This window comes from Pan troglodytes, chromosome 21 (assembly GCF_028858775.2).
Source record: "Pan troglodytes isolate AG18354 chromosome 21, NHGRI_mPanTro3-v2.0_pri, whole genome shotgun sequence".
NCBI lineage: Eukaryota > Metazoa > Chordata > Mammalia > Primates > Hominidae > Pan > Pan troglodytes.
The window spans coordinates 54,013,324-54,037,951 of record NC_072419.2 but is presented as its reverse complement, the minus strand read 5'-3'; the positions used below and the strand labels follow the sequence as shown (position 1 = coordinate 54,037,951).

At 50.7% G+C, this 24,628-nt stretch overlaps 1 protein-coding gene across 9 annotated transcripts in view; it reads left to right on the top strand.

Moving 5' to 3' along the window:
• The window catches only part of SULF2 (sulfatase 2), a 129,793-nt gene that overhangs the window by 15,449 nt on the left and 89,716 nt on the right, over positions 1 to 24,628 (top strand). For 8 of the 9 annotated variants that reach the window (XR_010154266.1, XM_054675020.2, XM_016938080.4 and 5 more), the window contains exon 2: positions 13,727 to 14,001. Coding sequence is in view for 8 of the 9 variants with exons in the window: in XM_054675020.2 (XP_054530995.1) it covers positions 13,827 to 14,001 (175 nt within the window). In the remaining variant the exon portion in view is untranslated. Of the gene's footprint in view, positions 1 to 6,731; positions 6,986 to 13,726; positions 14,002 to 24,628 lie in introns of those variants that run through there. The other variant, XM_016938081.4, reaches the window with a different exon arrangement.

The window sequence follows — 24,628 nt, the reverse complement described above, 5'->3', positions numbered from 1 at the left end:
TGGACGTGAGCACAATCGCCCAGCCCCGACAGCCAGGGATCAGATTGGGTTTCACTTCCTAGGAGGGAGGATGTACTGCAGGGGAGGCCCACGTGGCTGCCCCAGGCCTGGCCAGCCTCTGTGACCCAGCAGGACTGACTGTTTTACGGGATGGCCACACGGTACCCTGCAGGCTCATCCATGGTGGGACCTTGATGCTCCTTTCTCGAGATGTGGGTCTGTGTCCCCTCCCCTTGAATCTGGCCAGACGTGCGTAGCCCTGGTGGAAGGAACACCATGGGACAGCAGAAAAGATGAGCCAGCTCCCCCTGGATCACTGGGACCCTCGCTGTTGTGTAAGAAATCAGACCCCACTGCAAGGCCACCATGCTGTGAGGAAGCCCAAGCCACACTGAGGCCACATGGAGGTGCCCACTCCGCAGCCCCTCCCAAGCTCCCAACCAACTGCCAGCAACAACTGCCAGACAAGCCAAGGCCCTGCTGAGCCTTCTCAGCAGTGGCCTCAGACGTTACAAAGCAGAGACCAGCCCTTCCTGCCATGTCCTGCACAAGTTCCTGATCAGGAGCCTCTGAGAATAAAAGAAAGATTTTAATTCACCACTAAGTTTTGCAGTAAATTGTTACACAGTATTAGTAACTGGAGCATTCAGCCAATTCCAGGCTTCCCACCGTGCAGTTATTCATTCATTCACTGAATAATATTCAGAAACCGTCCACCTCTTGCCCCTTCTTTGCTCCCATCTAGTCATCTCAGTGGCCTCCCTGTGCCTACCCTCATGCCCTGCAGTCTGTTCCCCTCACATAGTCAGAAGGATTCTGTTAAAACTTACATCAGGGCTGGGCATGGTGGCTCATGCTTGTAATCCCAGCTCTTTGGGAGGCTGAGGTGAGGGGATTGTTTGAGTCCAGGAGTTCAACACCAGCCTGGGCAACATAGCGAGACCTCATCTCTACCAAAAATTTAAAAAGTAATCGGGCATGGTTGTCCTCACCTGCAGTCCCAGCTGCTTGGGAGGCTGAGGTGGGAGGATTGCCTGAGCCTGGGAAATGGAGGTTGCAGTGAGCTATGTTCGTGCCGCTGCACTCCAGCCTGGGCAACAGAGCAGGACTCTGTCTCAAAAAAAAAAAAAAAACAAAAAACTACACCAGATCACATCACCCGCAAGTTAGAACCCCCCAGCCCCCTTCACTCAGCTCCATGCCGCCATGCGTGCCCCCTTTCCGGCCCTCCCTCAGGCATCTTCCTACCTCAGGACAGTTGCGCTTTCTGTTCCCTGTGCCTAGGATGCTCTTCCCCTAAATATCCACAAGGCATGTTCCCTCCCCTCCTGCAGGGATCCACCCAACTGTCATCTCTCAGGCCTTCGCTACCCAACCTATTTAAAGTTACACCCCCTCACTCCCTAGCACTCCAACCTCCCTCCTTAGGACTTGATCTCCTTGGGACACGTTGCCTCATATGTTGTGTAATTTATTTTGGTGTCTGATCCATGAAGGATTGTTTTTCCTGATTCCCAGCACTGAAGAATAGGGCTGGGAACATAGTAGGTGCTCAGGAAATCTCAGCTGCCTATCTGGAAGAATTAGCACCTCGGCTCTGCCAGGAGCTAGGGCCGTGGCATCAGGCAACCAAGAGACAGCCCCTGCCCATGCGAGCTTCTGGTGGAGGGATGCCCCTCTACAAAATAAAAAACCAGGCCAGGTGCAGTGGTTCACGCCTGTAATCCCAGCACATTGGGAGGCCAAGGTGGGCAGATCACTTAAGGTCAGGAGTTTGAGACCAGCCTGGCCAACATGGTGAAACCCTGTCTCTACTAAAAAAAAAAAAAAAAATACAAAAATTAGGCAGGTGTGGCCGGGCGCGGTGGCTCACGCCTGTAGTCCCAGCACTTTGGGAAGCTGAGGCGGGTGGATCACAAGGTCAGGAAATTGAGACCATTCTGGCTAACACAGTGAAACCCCGTCTCTACTAAAAATACAAAAAAATTAGCGGGCGTGGTGGTGGGCACCTGTAGTTCCAGCTACTCAGGAGGCGGAGGCAGGAGAATCACTTGAACCCAGGAGGTAGAGGTATGCAGTGAGCTGAGATCACGCTACTGCACTCCAGCCTGGGCGACAGAGTGAAACTCCGTCTCAAAAAAAAAATGAGGCAGGCATGGTGGCGGGTGCCTGTAATCCCAGCTACTCAGGAGGCTGAGGCAGGAGAATCACTTGAACCTGGGAGGTGGAGGTTGCAGTGAGCCAAGGTCATGCCACTGTACTCCAGCCTGGATGTCAGAGGAGACTCCATCTCAAAAACAAAAACAAACAAAAAAACACACAAACACAAACTCAGGCCAGAGAGTAAATAGAGGAATCACAAGTTATGATAAGTGCTCTGAAGAGAGCAGTGCTGGGACTGGGGGTGGGGGTGACAGAGCAGGGCCTGCTTCAGGGACAGAGGGCCAGGGAAGGCCCAAGTCACAGCCAGGGTGGCCGAGTCAGGTCCAGAATTTGTGATTCCCACACCCACGTTCCTTCCGCTTTTCCACACTACCTTCTCTTATCAGTTGTCAAAGAAGGATGGGCGAGTTGGCCCTCAGTAAGGCGGAGAGTTGGGCACAGGCCGAGGAGGCCTAGCGTGGGCTGGCAGGCCGTGCCCTGAGGCCTCTGTTCACACAGGCACAAGGTGGCCAGGAAGCCACGTGAGTCAGCCCTCTGCCTCCAGCCCGCCCCCCAATTTGGGTTCATTTGGTTGCAAGTGAGAGAGCAACTAGGAATGACCTAATTGAAAAAAGGGAATTTCACTTCTGATCTTGAAGAGTCAAAGTATGGGGAAACTGACCTACAAAGAAAACAGAAACTAGTTAAAGAGGAATTTATTGGGCCTGAAACAAAGAACCCAACCCAAATCTTCCTCTTTCAGGCTGGGCTGGATGCAGGTGTCCAGTGCTGTTAAGTCCCAAGTATGGTGCATTTCACAGCACTGCTGTGTTCGGTGTGTTGGCTTCATTCCCGACCCCACTCAAAGTGGCGTCGCTGTCTTCCCTGGTCCTCACATTGGAACCACATGGAGTGAGTTAGCCAGTTGTAAAGACTGGATGCCTCTTCCTGACCAGTCAGGCCAAAGGGCCTGGATTACTCTGGCCCGTCACTGAGGCAAGTGGTGGGGAGGCTCTGATTGGCCCAGGTCTAGGATCCCACGATCTAGCATTGTAGCTCCAGAACTGGAGCCTAATTTGAACTTTGTGGACCAAGGGTGGGGAGAAAAGGATCCCCCAATATTTTTTTTTTTTTTTTTGAGACAGAGTCTTGCTCTGTCGCCTAGGCTGGAGTGCAGTGGCGTGATCTCAGCTCAATTCTCCTGCCTTGGCCTCCCGAGTAACTGAGATTACAGGCACATGTCATCACACCTGGCTAATTTTTGCTGTTTTTGAGACACGGTCTCGCTCTGTCGCCCAGGCTGGAGTGCAGTAGCGCAGTCTCAGCTCACTGCAAGCTCTGCCTCCTGGGTTCACGCCATTCTCCTGCCTCAGCCTCCCAAGTAGCTAGGACTACAGGCATGTGCCACCATGCCCGGCTAATTTTGTATTTTTAGTAGAGATGGGGTTTCACCGCATTAACCAGGATGGTCTCGATCTCCTGACCTCATGATCCACCTGCCGCAGCCTCCCAAAGTGCTGGGATAACAGGCCTGAGCCACTGCGCCCAGCCTAATTTTTGTAGTTTTAGTAGAGATGGGGTTTCACCATGTTGGCTAAGCTGATCTCAAACTCTGGACCTCAAATGATCCACCTGCCTTGGCCTCCCAAAGTGCTGGGATTACAGGTGTAAGCCACCACACCCGGCCTCAGATTCCCAAGAAAATTGGGAGCTGTTATAGAAAGGAGATAATCCTGGGTGGCCCAAACCTAGCAGAGAACACAAGCCAGCATTTATTGGGCACTTGCTGCATACAGATCTGTTGAAAGTCTCCGTGCATGTTAAACCATCCACTCTGTAGGCAAGTGCTTGTAGGTGTCCTCACTTTCCAGATGAAGTCACTGAGAAGACAAGAGGTTCAGACACTTGCCCAACCTCTAGTAAGTGGCAGAGCTGAGATCCAAACCCAGGCAGGCTAGCTCTAGATCCTACCCTCCTCCTACTCAGCGTGTTCCCTGTGGCATTTTCCCCCAAGTAAGTATCAGGCTGTTTGCTTACCTCTGTCCGCTGTTTGTCAGCTCTCTGAGAATCGAGAGTTTTGTCTGTTCTTTTTTTTTTTTTCTACTGATCATGAAACAGTACAAAGCAAGTGGCAGATGCTCAGGTATTTGAGGGTGTGAATTATATGGCCTGTCAAACATCTACCCACTTGACATACAAAACATTTTGGTGCTCAGCTTCCTAAGACTTGAATACATTGTTTCTAAATTTCCTTTGTGCTCTAACTTTAATCCATGGCCACTCTGTTCTCACAGCTTGCCTGTGGTTTGCCATTATTTCCAGTCCTCTTTTCTGATCATTCTCACATGTAGCTGGAATCTTTCAACTCCAGCTTTTCCTGTGTTGACTTAGAATATCACTTCCAGGAGGGCAGGGAGCTTTCTTTTCACTGCTTTATCCACAGTGCCAAGAACTGTGCCTGGCACACACGAGCCTTCAGGAATGTCTTGTTACATCAATAGTTAGGCAGGTAACTGGGTTCCTAAGCCCTGCATTTTTGCCCTACAATCTTTATGCCCTAATTTCCTTTCCAGATCCTGAGCCTTTGTCTTGAAACCTGATCTTTCCCTCCTCCCTCTGAATGACCCTTCTATTGTCTCCTGCCCTGTTCTTGAGAGCCGGCTTGGTTCTCTGCCTCCATTTGGAATTCCAAGAACAGGCAAGGAGAGCCACAAGATGGCCTGGACCTAGGTAGGGGAGACAGAGAGAAGCTGTGGCCCATAGGTTACAGGAGCTTCTGTCCTTTCTTTGACGGCCCCAAAGAGGAGGAGAGAAGGCTGGAGAAAGCCTGTAGCCAGGAAGAAGGGGAGACACAGGGGAGTGTAAAGTTTAACAGATGTGCGTGTGTCATCCCCTGTCTAGACAGCTTCTGGGCTTGTGAGGTTTGGGACCACACTTTCCCATCCCTCCAGGGGCCTCTCTCTGTTTCCTCTGCCTGCTCTTTGCCCAAACCGTTTCTCCTGCCTGAAGCATCCTGTCCTCCACCCTCTTCTTCACTGGCCATCCAAATCCTGTGGATTCTTCAGAACTTTGCTCCTGTTAGGCTGCTCAGTTTATGCTAAGTACTCCTCCAGGAAGCCCTCCCTGACTGCTCCCAGGCCAGCAGTTTCCCCTTTCCTCTTGCTGTTTATGCAACACACTTAACCTCAGTCCCTTGTATCACTTGTTGCTTTCCAAGTCAGCATAAGTGTCAAAAGAGTAGGCTCTGGGGTCAGAATGTCTGTGTGCAAATAGCCATGCTGGCTTGCTTGTTTTGTCTGTCACTTGAGGGTGGCACATCCAAGTGAACCTCCCAGGGGACGGGGAAGAGCGGATTACTGTTGTAATCGGGCAGGATTCTCCTATCACAGAACACTGTGCCTCACATATAGCAGGCCCTTAATAAATATTTGTAAAGTAAATGAAGGAAGAGAGAAATGATCAGGCTCCCTGGACCACCTGAGGAGGCCCCCAGGTCTGTTGCCGGGCTCTGGCCCCAGCCCATGGGACATATCTGCACACCCACAATTTCCTTTCTTCCCACCTCTCATGAGTGTTTCCCATCTGACCAATGCTGCCTTCTGCCTCTGGCCCCTTCTTCCTCTCCCACCACCTCAACTGCCTAATTATTACCAAACTTCTCTCTCTTGTTTTTTTTTGTTTTTGTTTTTGTTTTTTAAGGCAGTGTCGCTCTGTCACCCAGGCTGGAGTACAGTGGCTCGATCTCGGCTCACTGCAAGCTCCACCTCTGAGTTCACACTATTCTCCTGCCTCAGCCTCCCAAGTAGCTGGGACTACAGGCGCCCGCCACCACGCCCAGCTAATTTTTTGTATTTTTTTTTTAGTAGAGACGGGGTTTCACCGTGTTACCCAGGATGGTCTCGATCTCCTGACCTCGTGATCCGCCCACCTTGGCCTCCCAAAGTGCTGGGATTACAGACGTGAGCTGCCGCGCCCAGCCCTCTCTCCTCCTCTTGTTGGATTTGGAGGTGGAGAGAAGATGGGAAGGGATGACCAAAGGGACAGTATTCAGCACCCATGCTGCACGACACTGGGCAGGTTCTGGAGCCTGTCCGTGCCTTATCTTCCTTGTCTGTAAATGGAGCATCCCAACTCACAAGGTGGTTGTAAGGGTGGCATGAGGTCACACACTAAAAGTGCTTAGAATTGTGCAGGGCCCCTGATGTTAGCTATCATTCATTATTGTTCTTCTAGGGTGTTTCCTGTGCTGGTCTGGGTGCTCCCTGTTGCAAATGACAGCCCTAATTCGGACTCTCTTAAGCAGCAAAGGGCACTTTTTTGAGTCTGTACCTGGCTACAAGATGCAACTTGGTCCACCCCATTGTCACCAGCATCCTCTCTCTCGGGCTCCATCCAATGGGCGGCCACCATCAGCACCAGATTCAGGCCTCCTGGCACCCAGCACGGTCTCCTCCAGCCTCCAGGACCCCCTCTCGCTTATTGGCCAGACTTGGGTCACATGTCTGCCCCAGGACCAATCGCTGAAGCTAGAGATGGAATTGCTGATTGGCTCCACCTGGCTCACATGAGCTGCCCTGCAGTCAAACCATATATAAGGGGGGTTGGGGGTGGGGAATAAGAGCACTTGTGGCCTCAAAGCACTAACAGGGGCTGTTACCAGGAGACAGGAGATAATTCTTTGTTAAGCCAGTAAATATTTTGAATGCCTGCTATGCCCCAAGCATTGTTTTAATTGTTGAGGATATAGATCTGAACAAAGATGACAAAAACCTGTACCTTCAGGGGGCTGATATTCTGCTGGAGGACACCCGCAAAGAAATAAAGGAGCTAGCTGTGAGAGGTGGTAAGTGCTACTGGGGAGGGCAGAGATTTCGGTTTTAACCTGCCAAGGTGAAATTTGAGCAAAGACCTGAGGAGGGGGAAGAAGGGATGGTGAAGATAACCTGAATGAAGGCTCCAGGCAGAGGGAGCAGCAAGTTCAAGGGCCCTGGGGTGGGCTGTGCTAGCATGTGCAAGGAACAGTACAGAGACCGTGTGGCTGGAGCCAGGTGTGCAAGGGAGAGAGGGGAAGGCAATAAGGTCGGAGAGGTGATGGAGCAGGTCGGGTGGGTTCTTGTAGCCCCTTTGGAGGGTTTTTGCGTTTTACTCTGCATGGGATGGAAGTTATTGAAGGCTGTTCAGTGGAGGAAGGCAGGCCCTTGCTTTTGTTTTAACAGGATCTGTCTGGCTGCTTGATGGAAGGGACGAGGTAGAAGCAGGGAAACCAGTTAGGAGGCTGTTGGAATCCAGGCAGGATTCTCCTATCACTGAACACTGTGCCTCATAGGAGGTCCTTCATACGTATTTGTAAAGTGAAAGAAGGAAGAGAGAGAAATGATCAGGTTCTCTGGACCACCTGGGGAGGCTGCTAGGTCTGTTGCGGGGCTCTGGCCCCAGCCCGTGGGACGTATCTGCACACCCACAGTTTGCTTTCTTCCCGCCTTTCATGGACATTTACCATCTGACCAGTGCCGCCTCCTGCCTCTGGCCCCTTCTTCCTCTCCCACCACCTCAGCTGCCTGATTGTTCCCAAACTTCTCTCTCCTCCTGTTGTTGGATTTGGAGATCCTCAGAGGAAAACAGCCCATCTGGGTCTTTCTAAACAGGTCTGGATGAGGTCCCAGGTGTTTGTTCACCACCGTGGTTTGTGGCATTGGGAAGGTGAGGGCATCAGTCACTCTGAGACCCGTTCCTCTCTGCAGATTGGCAGAGAAATTGAGAACTAAAAATGATGTTTCTAAATGCTCAGGACGTTAGGTGTTTCCAGAGATGTCTCCTGGGCTGGCGAGCCTTTGCCAAGGTCCTGGAGAAGATTCAGGATGGAGAGGAGGAGTCAGAGAGACCTGGAAAGGAACTGGTGGGAAGGAGAGGTGTTGTCCACAGCAGGGATGGAGTGGCAGGCAGCTGGTGCTGCGTGAGTTCACTGGGTGCTCTCTCGGTTCAGCCACTTTGAATATTTTACCAAGAAAAAGGAAAAAAAACAAGGCAGAATCCCTTGTGTCATCTTTAATTGATTTCTTCAGCATCCGGAGAGAAACTGGCATGAGGCCACGAGAAGTCTGAGCCAGGGGAATTCATCAGAAATCGACCCACTGATGACTTGATCTGATGAAATAATTAGCTCCTGTTATTCTCTGGCTTCTGGTGCCGGAGCTTTGACTTCCATCCAGAGGAGAGCGGGTGATAGCCGCCCAGGAGTGGGGGGTGCTCTGAAACCAACATGGGAGCCAGGAACGAAGTCCAGCTGACTGTGCCCCGGGCTCCATCTTTACCCAGCCCAGGGCTCCCAATGAAGACTGCCCTTCCCAGCCCCCCTGTACCCTGGCATCACAGGCCCAGGGCCAAAAAGGCCCTCAGAGGGCACCTGGCCACCTGGCAAATGAGGAAACTGAGGCTGGGAGACTCTTAGGAACTTGTTCAAAGATCTGCTTCTAGGGGGTCCTGGTTGAGCTGCCCAAATCGGGCCAGACTAGGTTTGAACCCCTTCTCTGCCACTTACCCATATGATCGTGGGAAAGTGATTTTAACTCTCTGTGCCTCAGCTTCTTCATCCATAAAATGGGTGAAATATTGATGGGTGGGTGTGCATATTAATTGGGTTGACACCTGCAAACAGCTCAGAGCAGAGACTGGAGTGTGCTGCAAGCTTTCAGAAAGGTTTTCCTGTGATTGGTTTCTGGTTTCAGAGAGTTGCTATTTGTAGGGCACCCCATCAGAATTCTCCCAATATTAGCACTCCACGTCTGTCTCTCTGAAGGAACGTGAATGTGCATCTTAGCACGCTGGCTGCTGCAATCGTAGTTTCAAGTGCAAAGCATCCCATAGTGTTTCCCGATGGAGGGACATGGGCCACTGATAATGTATTAGTCTGTTTTCACGCTGCTGATAAAGACATACCCAAGACTGGGTAATTTAAAAGAAAAAGATTTAATGGACTCATTGTTCCATGTGGCTGGGGAGGCCTTACAATCATGGTGGAAGGTGAAAGGCACGCCTTACATGATGGCAGACAAGAGAAGATGAGAACCAAGCAAAAGGGGAAACCCTTTATAAAACCATTAGATCTCATGAGACTTATTCACTACCACGAGAACAGTATGGGGGAACCACCCCCATGATTCAATTATCTCCCACCAGGTCCCTCCCACAACACGTGGGAATTATGGGCGCTACAAGTCAAGATGAGATTTGGGTGGGGACACAGCCAAACCATATCAGATACACAACATAGTTTGAGGATTACTCTGATTTGGGGTGGTTCAGGGACTGATTCGATGGCTAGAGTTTGTCTCCTTTTCAGCTGTCTGGCAGCCTCCAGTTACCTCCAGCAGAAAGTCTCAGATGGTGCTAATGTGCTTTGACTCCTTTCAACACCTGCTAATCTCACTTCAAAAGAGAGTGCGAGCGCGAGGGCACACGAAGCCTGGGAAGCTATTTGCATCAAGTTCCACTGATTCAGCTTTCTTTGACTTTTATTTGTACAATTAGCTCTACAGGGAAGCGATGTCCACTTTCCATTTATCTTTGGGTAGGAAGTTTTCTTTTCCCAAAACATGTGTTTGTGTTTTTATTTTAAAATGAGGCCATTTAAAGAAGCACGTTAAGCAAATAATCACTGAAGGGCTCTGCAGATTCAGCAGAAATCAGGGCCGTGGTCCTTGAATGGAAAGAGTTGGGAAATCCGAGTTTCGTGATGAGAAGCCCACACTGAACGGTGAGGGAGGGCAGAATTCACATCCCATCCCTGCCATCTTCTGTCTGGGTGGCCTTAGGACAGTAACGAAACCTCAGTTTTCTCTGGGGCTAATAATAGTACTTGCAGGAGGGAGCCTTGGTGGAGGTTGAAGGAGATTTCAGAGTGCCTGACGCAGGACAGCTGCAGCGGTAGGATCAATCTAACAATGGTTTACATTGTGGAATGTGTATTCCAGTTAGTACTATGGCCAGGCTCTAGTCCCAGCACACTGTATCAACACATTTAATCCTGCACACCCATTTCATAGATGAGGAAACTGAGGCACAAAGGTGTTAAGTTACTAGCTCAGGGTCTTTCAGCAAGTAACTCCAAAGTCCACGTCCTTAACCATCACACCACGTGGCACAAAGCAGGTGCCCAGCAAAGTTGCCGCAGTGGCTCTGGCTCTCATGAGGTGTATGTTTCTGCAGATGAGAGATTGAGAAGGAAGCTGTTGTTCACCCTCTGGTCCCATGAAACTCACAGTTCTCATGTCAGACGACTGCATCGAGTGTGTCCCCAGCTCCCCTGAAATTGTGACTCTCAGAGCCACCTGGGAAGGAGGCATTGAGCGGAGCCTGCTTCCTGCTCCCAGGGGAGGTGCTAGAAGGGAGACTTGCTGTCCTGGCCAGCCTGACATAGGATACAGGTCCCTGAATGAAGTAAATTAGGGTGCGCATCGGGGCAGCTGGGAGAGTTGATTGAAAGCACTATTTTCAGAGGCAGGTGGGCAAAGGGAGCAAAGAAATGATGCTGCACCCAGGAACTGGTAGCAATAGGAGCCCTTACTTTCCCTAGACTTGATGGGGCAAGAGGAGGGAGAGGTGAACTCAGAACTGGGGAGACACTAGAGCCAGGAGGGGCCCCCGGCAGGAGCTGCATCCACACACACAGACATGAAGGCTACTGCCTGGGGAGCTACTGCGTGCGGGAGGAGAATAAACGCACGGACTTCCCACCACCTCCCATGCTGCAGCCTCCCAGCCAGAAGCCAGAGAGCAGGGACGTGCCGACCATGCCATCTGTAGAGCTCAGCCTCCCAGGGTGCCAAGCAGAGCTGCGGGAGAAATGGAGCAGGAGTGACCCTTCCTGGGGTTTTTCAACCATAGCGCTGCCCAGAGAACACAGTGGCCAGCTCCTCGTTGGTGTCCATGGAGGGTGGCTGGGGCAAGGCATCAGTGATGGATGCCTCTGAGCCATGTAGACCCAAGCTATGGCACGGCCCTGCCGAGTCCAGCTTCCCTCACTCTGCAGAACTCAAAGGACCTTAGCAGAACCTCCGTTCCTTTATTTATCTATTTCTTTGTGCCAAGGCCTGGAGACAGCCATGAATAACATAAGCCTGTCTCTGTCCTCAGGGAGCTGACCCCCTAGTGGGGAAGAATTGGACAATAAATAAGAAATTGCAGGCTGTAGTAGTGATTACAAGAGAAACAAAACCGGTTATAAAATGCAGAGTGCCTGGGTTGGGGGCCCCCGCTTTAAATAGGGTGGTCAGGGCAGGCCTCTCTGAGGTGATGACGTTTGTTCTTTTGACAGAAAGAGCCAGGAGTACAAAGCAGGAGTTTGTGGTGGTGGTGGTGGTGGTTGTTTTTGAGATGGAGTCTCACTCTGTCACCCAGGCTGGAGTGCAATGACATGATCTCGGCTCACTGCAACCTCCATTTCCCAGGTTCAAGCGATTCTCCTGCCTCAGCCTCCCGAGTAGCTGGGATTACAGGCATGTGCCACCATGCCCAGCTAATTTGTGTATTTTTAGTAGAGGTGGGGTTTCACCATGTTGATCAGGCTGGTCTCGAACTCCTGACCTCAGGTGATCCACCTGCCTCAGCCTCCCAAAGTGCTGGAATTACAGATGTGAGCCACTGCGCCCAGCTACAGGAGTTATTTTTAAAAGAGCAGGTGCAAAGACCCTGGGGCAGAGAGAAGCTTGACTTGTCCATTCGACAGAAAGAAGCCAGTAGGGCTGGAAAGGAGAGGTCGAGGAGAAGTGGGCAGGGGCCAGATCTCACGGGCCAGGGCAGCCCTGGCAAGAAGTTTGCATTTTATCCTGTGAGCCATGAGCAGCCAGGGAAGGTGCGGCAGGTGAGCACAGGACTGGCACTAAGGTGAGGTGAGTGCCTGGCACTTGTGCAGCCTGGGAGCGAGCACCCCCTTCAGTCTGTACCTGCACGAGGCACTGTGCCCTCCCCTGCCCAGTGCTGTGATCTGATCTGTATTTTAGGAAGATTCCTCCGGCTGCCCTGGGAAAATGGAGGATGGGGGCAGGGAAGAGGGAGGCGGGAGACCCCTCAGGCCACCTTGCAGTCCCCAGGAGAGATGAAGCAGGCAGCACATCCCCCTGCTGAACCCGGAGACCTTGCTGAGCCTCTGAGTCATGACTTTGAGCTGATGGCTGGGGTCCCCCATGGAGGGCAAGGACAAACAGACCCTTTCAAGGTCACAGCAACACAGCCGCCCCCACGACACTTGGCTTCCTCCCAGCACATCTGCAGGCTGTGGCTCTCTCGCTCATGCTCTCTTGTTTTAAATAAATGATACCAAAAGTCTATATCTGGACAGGACTTGAAGGCTTATTTCCTCAAGAAGTGAAAAAATGACCACGGAGAGCAAAGAGCAGGGCGAGATTAGAGACTGCTTGAGCCAGAGTCACGTCCCCGCCTCCCCTCACCCACCTTCGCTGGTGACCTAGTCTGACCTGGGGCCAGGGGGGTGACTGAGGGCACAGTGGCCTGTGGCAGGTCTTCCCCCTCCACCTTTTAGCGCTCAATTTTCTCTATTGTCATTTCATTTATTCTGCAACTTAAAACTAATAGGCTGGGCACAGTGGCTCACACCTATAACCCCAGCACTTTGGGAGGCCAGGGCAGGTGGATCACCTGAGTTCAGGAGTTCAAGACCAGCCTGGCCAACATGGTGAAACCCCATCTCTACAACAAATTAGCCGGGCGTGGTGGCAGGCGCCTGTAATCCCAGCTTCTCTAGAGGCTGAGGCAGGAGAATCGCTTGAACACCAGGAGGCAGAGGTCGCAGTGAGCCCAGATGGCGTCATTGCACTCCAGCCTGAGCAACAAGAGCAAAACTCTGTCTGGAAAAAAAAAAAAAAAAAGGAATACTTTTTTGCCCAACTACAAGATCCCTTAACAAGGGGCTTTCACACACATCCCCAGCAGACTGAAATCTTACAACAGCCCTGTCTACTCATTTTGTTCATGGGGAAACCAAGGTTCCAAACGGGCTTGCTCACGGGAAAACTGAGCCAGTGAGTGGAAGATCTGCCACTCACACATGCCAGTTGTCCAGCCCAAAACATCCAGCTCCAGGCTCTCGTTTAAACCCCTGATTGAATCCCCCGCTGCTGGGGAGCTAGAACTTCATCTCCCTCACCTCTGTACCCCACGGTGCGGGCAGATGCAAGAGGACGGCAAATATTCACCCCTTGAGACCAGCCCGCTGCTGTTCCTCTCCCTGGGGACGATTTGTCTGTGGAGTTGGGTGGATTATTCAGAGACGGCTGTTATCTGACTCGGGTCTTGGGCTGCCACCGACACATCAGAGGCTCACTGGATCCAGGGAAGAAATTGTTTCTGCAGAAGTGGCCACAGAAGGCTTTTCTGCCAGTCTGTTGACCAAGCAAATTGTAAAGACTTTGCTAACTTCAGCGGAGTTCGGTTTTCACTCTGCCATAGCCACCCCTGTTCAAAGAAACTCCCATTGTTCATGCCAGCCGCCATACAAATCATTATGCAAGAATGAGCAGCGCCGGCAGCCTTGACATAAATATTGACCTGATTCTTCCTCCTCCTCTAGATCTGCGAGTGAAGAGGGACGAGGGAAAAGAAACAAAGCCACAGACGCAACTTGAGACTCCCGCATCCCAAAAGAAGCACCAGATCAGCAAAAAAAGAAGATGGGCCCCCCGAGCCTCATGCTGTGCTTGCTGTCCGCAACTGTGTTCTCCCTGCTGGGTGGAAGCTCGGCCTTCCTGTCGCACCACCGCCTGAAAGGCAGGTTTCAGAGGGACCGCAGGAACATCCGCCCCAACATCATCCTGGTGCTGACGGACGACCAGGATGTGGAGCTGGGTAAGCCTCGGGGCCCCAGGGTGGCACCTCGGCCCCTCGGAGCAGGGTCCCTGGGTTAGGCTGAGGCTCCTGAGGCAAGGCGGTGGTGATGATGTGTCGTGCTCACTTTTGAGTACATTGAAACCAAGACACGGGCCACCCACACGTGTTTGGGGTCACAACTGGGTCCTCAAGGTTAGGGGTCTCTACCCTTCTCCAGTTGCACAACCGTTTCTGGATTTCTCCAAAGAGTTAAAGAGAACAGGCTGGGCGCTATGGCTCATGCTTGTAATCCCAGCACGTTGGGAGGCCGAGGCAGGTGGATCACCTGAAGTCAGGGGTTCGAGACCAGCCTGGCCAACGTGGTGAAACCCCGTCTTTACTAAAACTACAGAAATGAGCCAGGCATGATGGCGCACACCTGTAACCCCAGCTACTGAGGAGACTGGGGCACAAGAATCACTTGAATCCAGGAGAAGGAGGTTGCAGTGAGTGGAGGTCATGCCACTACACTCCAGCCTGGGTGACAGAGTGAGACTCAGTCTCAAAAAAAAAAAAAAGATGAGACATGAGCCTGGAGCCAAATTTTGGAGGCTCTTGTGGGTTGTGGCAAAGACTGTCAATCATTGATCCCGTGAAGGGTGGTCCCTCAGCCTCTGTCCACTCTTAAAGGATAACAGCGTGTTGTTGGTGGCAACAAATGTGAAGGTTGACTAGGTTAGCCTTGACAACCCGAATTTGTCTTTTAGCTACCAGGAAAAGGTAATTTACATAAAACCAAGTTGTTCCTTGCAATGCTTTGTATTAATGATCACAAGTATAGATTTTTTCCTCTGGGAGCTTCTCAGTGCAGAAAGAATTTGTAGCCAGGAAGCAATCAGAGCCCAGAGCTTTTATTGACAATTTGACACATAGGATACCTATCTCCTGGCAGCATTTAGAATGAGGCGCATTTGATAACTATGGGGAGTCTGCAGACTGTGGCCAGAGAGGTGTGTTTCGTTTCTTGAAGAATTTTGCAGAGGGGTCTTGCAGGCAGCACCTGGACCTCAGAGCTTCTTGGTCTCACATTGTGTAGCCCCGACGCTGTTTCGGCTATAGTCATGCTTAGAATTTCCGATGCCCTGCACGTTTGTTCATTCATCCAGCAGATGTTTATTACGCATTTGTTGCATTCAGTGCACTGTGTCAGGAGCCAGAGAACTAGGGGAGGCTCATTCCAGGTGAGGAGAACAGGAAATTCAAAGATACTGAGATAGAAATGGGCTCGGTGGTTTGGAGCAAAAAAAAAAAAGTGCCAGGGAGCCGGAGTGGAGGGAGCTGGGGCCGTGATGGAGAAAGATGAAGCTGAGGAGCTGACTTGGTCCGGGTTGCACCAGGCCTTGTGGACATGGTGGGGGCTTTGAGTTTGATTCTTAGTAAAATAGACATGGATGAGGGGGCCTTAAGAAGAGGAAGGCCGTGACCTCACTTAGGTTCTAACAGGATCCCCCAGCTCTTTTGATGAAATTAAATCGCAGGGGTAAGGGCAGAAACAGGACACTCATTCAGAGGCCGATGGGGTGATAGGGCAGTGATGATGGAAGCTCAGACCCGGGTGCTGAGATGCGGTCCCACCTGATATATATTTGGGAAATAGACTGATCAATGGGTTAGGTATGTGGGTTATGGAAAAGATACGTTTCAAGGGCAGCCGCTAGATTTGGGGCCCGAATCAACAGGTGAGTGGCTGAATACCCACTCTTAGGAACAACACATTTTTGCAACATGATCCAGCTAAGTCTCATGTCTGAATCTGACTGAATTTTGCATCTGTGACTTGTGAATAAAATCAACAGTGTATGCAGATAAAAAGAAACCAAAGGCATATGCAGATATAAGGAAACCAATAGCAAGTATGAAGTAGACACAGGAGAGAGGAGAACAAAGAAAGCCGTGGCTGACTTAAAATACAGAGATTTCTTCTCTCCATTTGACAGATGGAAAAACTGAGGCAGAGAGAAGTCACTTGTCCAAGTTTGCACAGCTGGAATGTGATTAAACATGATTTGAGCTGGGTGCAGTGGCTCACGCCTGTAATCCCAGCATTTTGGGAGCCTGAGGATCACTTGAGGCCAGGAGTTCGAGACCAGCCTGGGCAACATAGTGAGACCCCCTGTCTTAACAAAAAATGTAAAAATCAGCCAAGGATGGTGGCACACACCTGTAGTAGCAGCTGATGGCAGGCTGAGGTGGAGGATCACTTGAGCCCAAGAGGTCAAGGCTGCAGTGAGCCTAGGTTACACCACTGTTCTCTAGCCTGGGCAATAGAACAAAACCCCATCTCAGAAAAAAAGAGAAAAACAAGATTTGAACCCAGAACGCGTGATCTTAGCCACTGCTCTATTTAGCCAGATTCCTGGGATGGATATTGAGTTGTTTTCAGATTGGTAGTGTGTGCGTTTGTTAGTTTTTCACTGTTACGGATATTGTTGCTGGAAATTTAAACAGGCATCTTTGCACAGGCAAGGGAGTGCTTCTGAAGGATAAATTCTAGGAGGTGGATGCGGTGCGTTTAGAGCCCCTGGTGTTCAGTGGCCTGTGTCAGCTCTTGCCCAACAGCACTACACAGCATAGATTAGGGCCTACAAGTCTTGCCCTCTATAAACAAGCCAGACCTCTTCCACCAGCAGCACTGGGTTTTGAAGGAGGCTGAGCCTCCTTCAGGAGGTGAGGGATGGGAAGGTGGTTGTGGGAGGGGCATGATAGGCTTTTTATAAACCACTAGACAGACCCAGATCAATAATGCATGTCCCCAAAAAGCCCAATACATTATCTCACAGTCTCTGCTACAACTGGCGTGCAGCGGGTAGTCCTAAAAAATTTATCATTTGCTATTTTCTGCCCATCCGTGCAGCGGTTCTGACAGCCCTCTGGGCTGGAGACTTCTTGACTGAGATAATCCCAGGATTCTTTCCAGTCCCAGGACAGAGAACAGACGTCCATCCTCATTAGGGTCCGGTTGGGAGGACTGGTGCCAGATACACAAGACGAGGGGCTTGTTCTGTTTCCTAATTGCAAGGTTGGGGGGTTCGGGGCTGTACCACGTATATTCGATTTTCCTTTCCCTGCACGCATTTGACTCCCTAAGCTGTCATTTGGAATTATCAAATGCCCAGGGGAACTGCTTCCAGGGCCATACTAGTTCGTAAGTGGCCTAAATTATCATTACATGTTTAAAGTAGTTGGGGACATCCCTGTGTCTCAGTGGCCCTCTGAGACCAACGGACTTTTGCTGGACTTCCACTCCAAAAGAATAAGAGGGAAGCACATGGAGGTAAAGGTCTCGTTTGCAGACATCCTTTGTTCAGGGAGGCAGTAGAATCTTTGGGCTCTGCCAGGGTTTACTGATTTAATTTGATCTAAACCTCTGGGGAGCCTCTGGGGCTCCAGCAGGCTCTGAGACAGCAAGAGGATTAAGACATGGTTCTGGCCTGGAGCAAGAGAATTTTTGCAGCATCCCGGTTCTGATCTATGACTTGAGAATTTCTTTAACTGGACTTATTTTTGAAGCTTAAATATTATTTTAAAAGGAACCTCCAAATTCTGACTGTAAAGGAAAAAACCAATACCCATTGCCTTCGGCAAAGGATCACTGTAAAACCAAACACAGTGAAAACCAAGTCGTGTTTTTAAATTTCAGCAAGATGCTGCCTCCCAGAAAGCCGGTGTGTCTCTACTGTAATGAGGGTGATGGGCAGTTTCAGAAGCGGCATTAAAGGTGAAGTAGCACCTGCCGAGACTTTCTTCTTGGCCTGATCAGCAGGATAGAGACTAGAAAAGAGAAGAACTTTCTCAAGCTTTTGATGTGGGGGTCCCACTTACATGGGGACCACTTGGTGGTGGCTTTTGTATCAGAGGGTTAAGGACACAGCCAGACTCCAAACCCCGGAATATCAGAGCGGATTCCCCAGTGCTCATTTTCCTGAGTGTTCACACCAGGCAGAGATGGGTGCCTTTTCGAGGCCCCTCAGATTGTCGGATTTGAAGTGTGCCCCACGAGACTGCATCCAGTGTTTGCATTTCTTTTCTTTTCTTTTCTTTTTTTTTTTTTTGAGACAGTCTCACTCTGTCACCCAGGCTGGAGTACAGTGGCGCAATCTCGGCTCACTACAACCTCTGCCTCCTGGGTTCACGTGACTCTCCTGCCTCAGCCTCCCAAGTAGCTGGAATTACAGGTGCCCGCCACCACACCCAGCTAATTTTTGTATTTTTAGTAGATTCAGGGTTTCGCCATGTTGGCCAGGTTGGCCTCGAACTCCTGACCTCAGGCAATCCGCCGCCTCGGCCTCCCAAAATGCTGGGATCGCAGGCATGAGCCACCACACCTGGCCTGATGTTTGCATTTCAGAAGAATTCTTTGCCTCTCAGAACATCTTTATTTTTATTTGTTTATATTTTTTGAGACGGGGTCTCGCTCTGTCACCCAGGATGGAATGCAGTGGTGTGATCACTACTCACTGCAGCCTCGACCTCCTGAGCTTAAGCAATCCTCTTACCCCAGCCCCCGAAGTAGCTGGGACTACAGGTGCGCACCATCACACTCAGCTAATTTTGGGAGTTTTTGGGGTTTGTTTGTTTTTTTTTTGTAGAGATGGGCTTTTGCCATGTTGCTCAGGCTGGTTGCAAACTCCTGAGCTCAAACAATCCGCCCCCATTGGCCTCCCAGAGTGCTGGAATTGCAGATGCGAGCCGCTGCACCAGCCTATCAGAACATCTTTAAATGAAAATACTCCGAGTAAAGTTGCAAGGGTAAGAGCTGTCTCATTAGCCACTAGGTTCAAATCCTCACTCTACCATTGACCGTGTGTCCTTGGGAAAGATTTGCCCTCTCTGTGCCTCAGTTTACTCATCTATAAAGTGGAGATGATGATCTGTTTCCCTGGCATTCTTGTGAGGAATACCTGGCACCTGTCATGTGTGTGACAGTTTGCTCTCACTTGGGTTGTTAAAGCCATCCTCTGTTACAGCACCCTGGGCCAATGCCACAGTGTGGTTTGTCTACAGCAAGCTTTGCATATCAAAACGACATTAAAATCTAAATGTCTCATGGCACTGAACAGCAACATTAGAGTCTCCTCCCAGCCGACACAGTGGGGTGAGTGCTGTCCACGCTCATGCAGGTGAGCTGGCACCCACTCTGCCAGGTATGTGAGCCTGGCATGGTTACATACCCCGTAATTTGAGTGACACTTGTCAATCAAGTTTGGCATGGGTTCTTCTGCCGTTACTGCCTCTGCTGATGAACAGAGTTGCACCATCATGGCTGGTGAAAAGCAACTGAGTGGTGGTTTTGGGGCCTGCAAAAGTGCCATGGGAACCAGCCTTCCACTGGGTGTTAAAAACGCGTGTGTCACAACCACTCTCTGTCAGCCTGGATTCTCTCAGTTACGAGTGATGTAAACCCAACTCGAGCAGGATTGAGGAATCAAAAAGGGGACTTTATTGGACTCATATGAATAAGTCCAAGTATACATTGAGCTTCAGGTGCGGCTGGATCTAGGAGCTTTGTCTCTGGATGGCCTCTGTCCCTCCATCTCCCTGACCTCAGCTTTCCTCCAAGTTGGCTTCACTCTCAGGGCAGCTCTCCAGGCAGCATTCCTGGCATCACTAGACCCACATGAACACCATACAGGTGCAAGCCATCCCTGTGGAAAGAGAGCTTCTCTCACCTAGAAGAGAGTACCCAAATTGAGTCTTTTTGGTCTGACACTGTCTGGGACTTCTGGTCAACCAGATTCAGGGGAATGGAACACAGTGGTTGGCCAGATGGAGTCACGTGCACATTCCTGGAGCCAGGACTGGAGCCAACCCCACTTGAACCATGAGGACTGGGATTGGGATAGAGCAGATTCCCCAAAGGAAAATTCAGAAGCTAGTGCCAGAAGAAGGCAGGTAGCTGGCGTGCAGTCCAGTTAGAGAGATGCTCGTGACACCCTCACATGGCGCTCTCTGAAGCAGCTCCTCAAACTGTGGACCAGACTTATTCATTCGGCAGGTGTTTCCTGAGCACCTACTGTATGCCAAAGGAGATCCAACAGCAAACAAACTAAACAGAGCTTACATTCTAATGCAAGAGTTAACAAGACACATCGAATCTATAGTACATAAAAGAGCAGAAAGTGAGGAGGAGAATAAAGCCAGGAGGGGAAGCCAGGAGGGGCGATCAACCAGGAGAAAGGTGGAGAAAAGAATCGCTGGGATTTTCTATAGGGTGGTCTCATTGGGAAGGGGAAATCTGAGCAAAGAAGGTAAGGAAACCAGTCAAGAGGGATCCCTGGGGAAGAGCACTCCAGGCAGAGGGAACGGTGTGTGCTAAGGCCCTGAGGCAGATGCGGTCTCAGCAGGCTCAGAGCAGCAAAGAGGCCAGAGCAGCGTGCACAAGAGCAGCAGGAAGAATGAACGGTAATAGGGAGGTGGTGGTTGGATGGACCGTGCAAGGCATGAGCCTTTGAATGGGAGGAAGACTTTGGCTTTCTGAGTGAGATGGACACCAATAGGGGACACTGAGCATCTGATTTGTGTCTTCATAGGACCCCTCTAGAAGAATAGACTGAATAGGTGTAATGAGAGCAGGGTGTCCAGTAAGGAGTCTACTGCAACAGTCCACGCATGAGATGAGCCCAATGAGGAGTCTATTGCAATGGTCCAGGCATGAGATGATGGCGGTTCAGACCAGAGTGAGGAAAGTAGTAAGTGCTGGTCATATTTCAAAGGTAGAGCTGATACAAGTGCTGATGGAACTGATGAGGGATGGGAAAGAAGAGTTGAGAATGACTCCAAGGTTGTGGCCTGAAAAACTATGAGAATGGATTTTCTGTGTACAGAGATGGGGAAAACCATGGTTAGAAGCTGTGGGCCGGGTGCGGTGGCTCACACCTGTGATCCCAGCGCTTTGGGAGGCCAAGGCACGCGGATCAAGAGGTCAGGAGATCGAGACCATCCTGGCCAACATAGTGAACCCCTATCTCTACTAAAAATACAAAAATTAGCGGGGTGTGGTGGCACACGCCTATAGTCCCAGCTACTCGGGAGGCTGAGGCAGGAGATTTGGTTGAACCCAGGAGGCGGAGGTTGCAGTGAGCTGAGATCGCGCCACTGCACTCCAGCCTGGCGACAGAGCGAGACTCTGTCTCAATAAATCAATAAATCAATAAATAAAAAAGCTCAGTTCTGGACCTGGGAAGTTGCAGGTGCCTGTGAAAAGCCAACAGGAACTGTCCAACAGGCAGCCACATCAGTCAGACGTTGAAGAGAGAGGCCCAGGCCTGGGTGGACTTAGAGTAGGGCACGGTGGGGATCGTATACAAACTGTGTGCTTGTTTGTGCTTTACTGAATCTGAGGCCCTCCCCAGATCCTGAAAGTTGCAGGGATCCAGCCTGGAGAACTGTCCAGTGGGAGAGGCAGGCTTTTGAAAGAAAGATGTAGCAGAGGTCTGGCCAGCCTCCTGTTTTCCACTTTCCATCTGTGAACACAAGGAAACCACACCCTGTGCCACAGCCTGATATCCAGGAGATCAATTCCAAATCGCAGGCTCAAGTACTCTCTGTAGGGGCCAGATGGCTGGAAGCCCAGGACAACATACCCAGATTCCAGACACCAGATCAGTGGTAACTTCCAGCTCAGCCTCTCTGAGATCCCACCTCCTGGCCTTCCTGCTGCTGATCACTAGAGGAGAAAAAACATGTGGATGCAGGTTATCTCAGGAAGAACAGAGGCTCATTCGGACCCACACTGGTGTTCAGCTTGCCAAGCACATTCCTGTAAGATGATTTTTTTTCAATTCAGCAACATTTGGGAGATCACTTGAGTTCTGGAAGTTAAGTGTATCAGGATTAGGTTTGGCTGCATGTAAAAGAAAACGTAAAATAACAGTGGCTTAAACAAGACAGAATTATACAAATGTCTGGAGGTAGGCAGTCTAGGGCTGGCTTGGTGGCTTCAAGGTTATCAGGGACCCAAGCTCCTTCTCTGCCTTTCTGTTCCATCATACTTACTGCGTAGCTTCCATCTGCAAAGTCACCTTGTGGTTAGAACAGCTGCTGGAGCTCCAGCTCTCATAGCCACACTCTAGGCAGCAAGAAGAAGAAAGCAGAGGCAGAAGGGCAGGAAAAAGAAAAAAAAAAAAAACCACTTCAGAAGTCACATGCAACACGAATAGATCTTATTTACTTAGCCACATGATCTCAGCGAGAATTATAAAGCACATGCAAATTTGAATCATTGGAAGACGGTTTAAGTGTTTTTTGCTAAGGTGTGAGCAAGTGCGAGGAAACCACTAGGGATAGGGCAGTGCCCCAGGCTAATTAGCAACAGTGGGACAAGAGGTTACTGGAACCCAGGGACACAGAGGGTCACCCCACAAGAGCTGTCACCCTCTGTTGGCACCACAGAGAGGAAGGTGGAGGAATCTGTCCACCAACCTCACTTTCTTCTTTCTCCGATCTCCTGCCAGGGGCCCTTGTCAGTCAAATCCAACCCAAAGCCCAAAGAGCGAAGGGGCTTGTTGAACCAGCACCTCCAGGCCAGTGCCCTGGGGTGGAGAACTGGACAGAGAGCAGGGCTGGAAGGCAGCAGGCAGGCTCCTGGCACATCTTTGGCCATAAGGGAATCTGGGAAATGTTTCCTAGCTGGGTGCATTGAAAATAAAGTCACAGCCTGATCAGAGGAAGAAGGAGAAAGAGATATTTGTGGGCAACTGAGGGTCTCAGCAACACCAGAGATCAGGAGCAAGGGTCCCAGCGAGGGCAGCTCCCCTAGCAGTGGGAAGTGGGGTTGTGTGGCCTAACACTGGGGAGACCTGCGTCATGAGGAGACATTCATGTGGAAACCCGAGGCAGGAGCACTGCAGGCAGAAGCACGGCACGTGCAAGAGCCCTGTGGCAGGAACAGGTTTCCCAGGACGTTGGAGGAGGGCAGCAGGACATGGGAATGAAGGGGAGGAGGATGGGGAAGAGGGCGGCAGAGAGCAGACAGGGGAGACCTGGTGGTCCCCAGCAGGCCATGCAGCAGGGTCTGGATTTGATTGCACGCCCGATGGAAGGTCCCCAGAATGTTCTGAGCTGGTCAGCTATGCGTGCATGTTCTCAGAGGCACACCCCGGCTGTAGGTGAAGAGGGTGGCCCAGGGACAAGAGCGGAAGCAGGGAGATCAGGTGGTGGTTGCAGCAGTCCAGGTGGGAGATGCTGGTGGTACGGAGCAGGACGGGGCACTGCAGAGCGAGAGAGGTGGGTGGATTCCGGTGCTGCTTGGAAGGTCGGCAGGGTTTGCTTTATGGATCCTGAGTGGGTGGGTGAGGGAAGAGGAATCGGGGATGACTCCTAGGTTTTTGGCTGAGCCGTTGGGCAGATGGCAGTGCCATTTACAGAGATGGGAAGGCGGGGGCAGGAGGAACAGATTGGGAGAGGTGGGGAAGGGGGGGACATTAAGCTGCTTTGCAAACATCACCCACCAGGCCTGTGGCTGGGCGGCAGCTCTGCGTAGCCCCTTCTGAAAAGTGGGGAAAACACCCTGGAAGCCCTGCCCCATTGAATAAATATCCCCTCCCAGGGATGGTGATTGTAGCATTTTGAGTTAGAGGAATATTTCTGGGTGGAGTTTCTCAGAGAGGAAATGACCAATCATTGCAGAGCCCCGTCAATTACACCCAAGCCCTGCCCTTTCCCACATGTGCTCTGCCACCTCTCTGCTATGGTTGACGATGACCATAGCAGAATTTTCTCCCAGGAACTTCTGCAACCAGAGGCAGCAGAAAGCAACGGAGAAAAAATTAACTGCATGGTCTCTCTGACAACCCGATGCTTATTAATAGAATCTCAGTCCTGCCTCCTCGACATCTGCTTAATTGATTTTGGGTTTAGGAACCGATTTGGAGCCTTGGCTTTTCGTAGCTGAAACCAGCAATAACATTTGTCTTTATTTTGTAATGTCCAAGAGTCAGGAATGGTTCACCTTTGCACCAACAAAAGAAAAACAACAACCTGTGAGCAACAGGTCTCCAGAATCCAGTGTAATTATTCTGGATTGAGTTACAGGCACAGCAAGAGTTGCCACCAGCAGCAGTGAGCACATCTATACTAGGTGAAAAATAAGAGATTCCCTTTTTATGTGTGTGTGTATATATATATATTTTATTTAAGTTCTAGGGTACATGCGCACAACGTGCAGTTTTGTTACATATGTATACATGTGCCATGTTGGTGTGCTGCACCCGTTAACTCGTCATTTACATTAGGTATATCTCCTAATGCTATCCCTCCCCTCTCCCCCCACCCCACAACAGTCCCCGATGTGTGATGTTCCCCTTCCTGTGTCCATGTGTTCTCATTGTTCAATTCCCACCTATGAGTGAGAACATGCGGTGTTTGGTTTTTTGTCCTTGTGATAATTTGCTGAGAATGATGGTTTCCAGCTTCATCCATGTCCCTACAAAGGACATGAACTCATCCTTCTTTTGCCCAAGTGTGGCTCCCGATTTCTGCTGTTTGTGCCCCAGGCCTTTCTCTCCCCTCTGCTGGAGACAGAGCTATTCTGGGGCAGTTGGTCAGGTCTGATCGGGCCCAGCCTGCTGCAGCCCATTAGCAGGTGTTGCCTTGGGCATGACAGGGA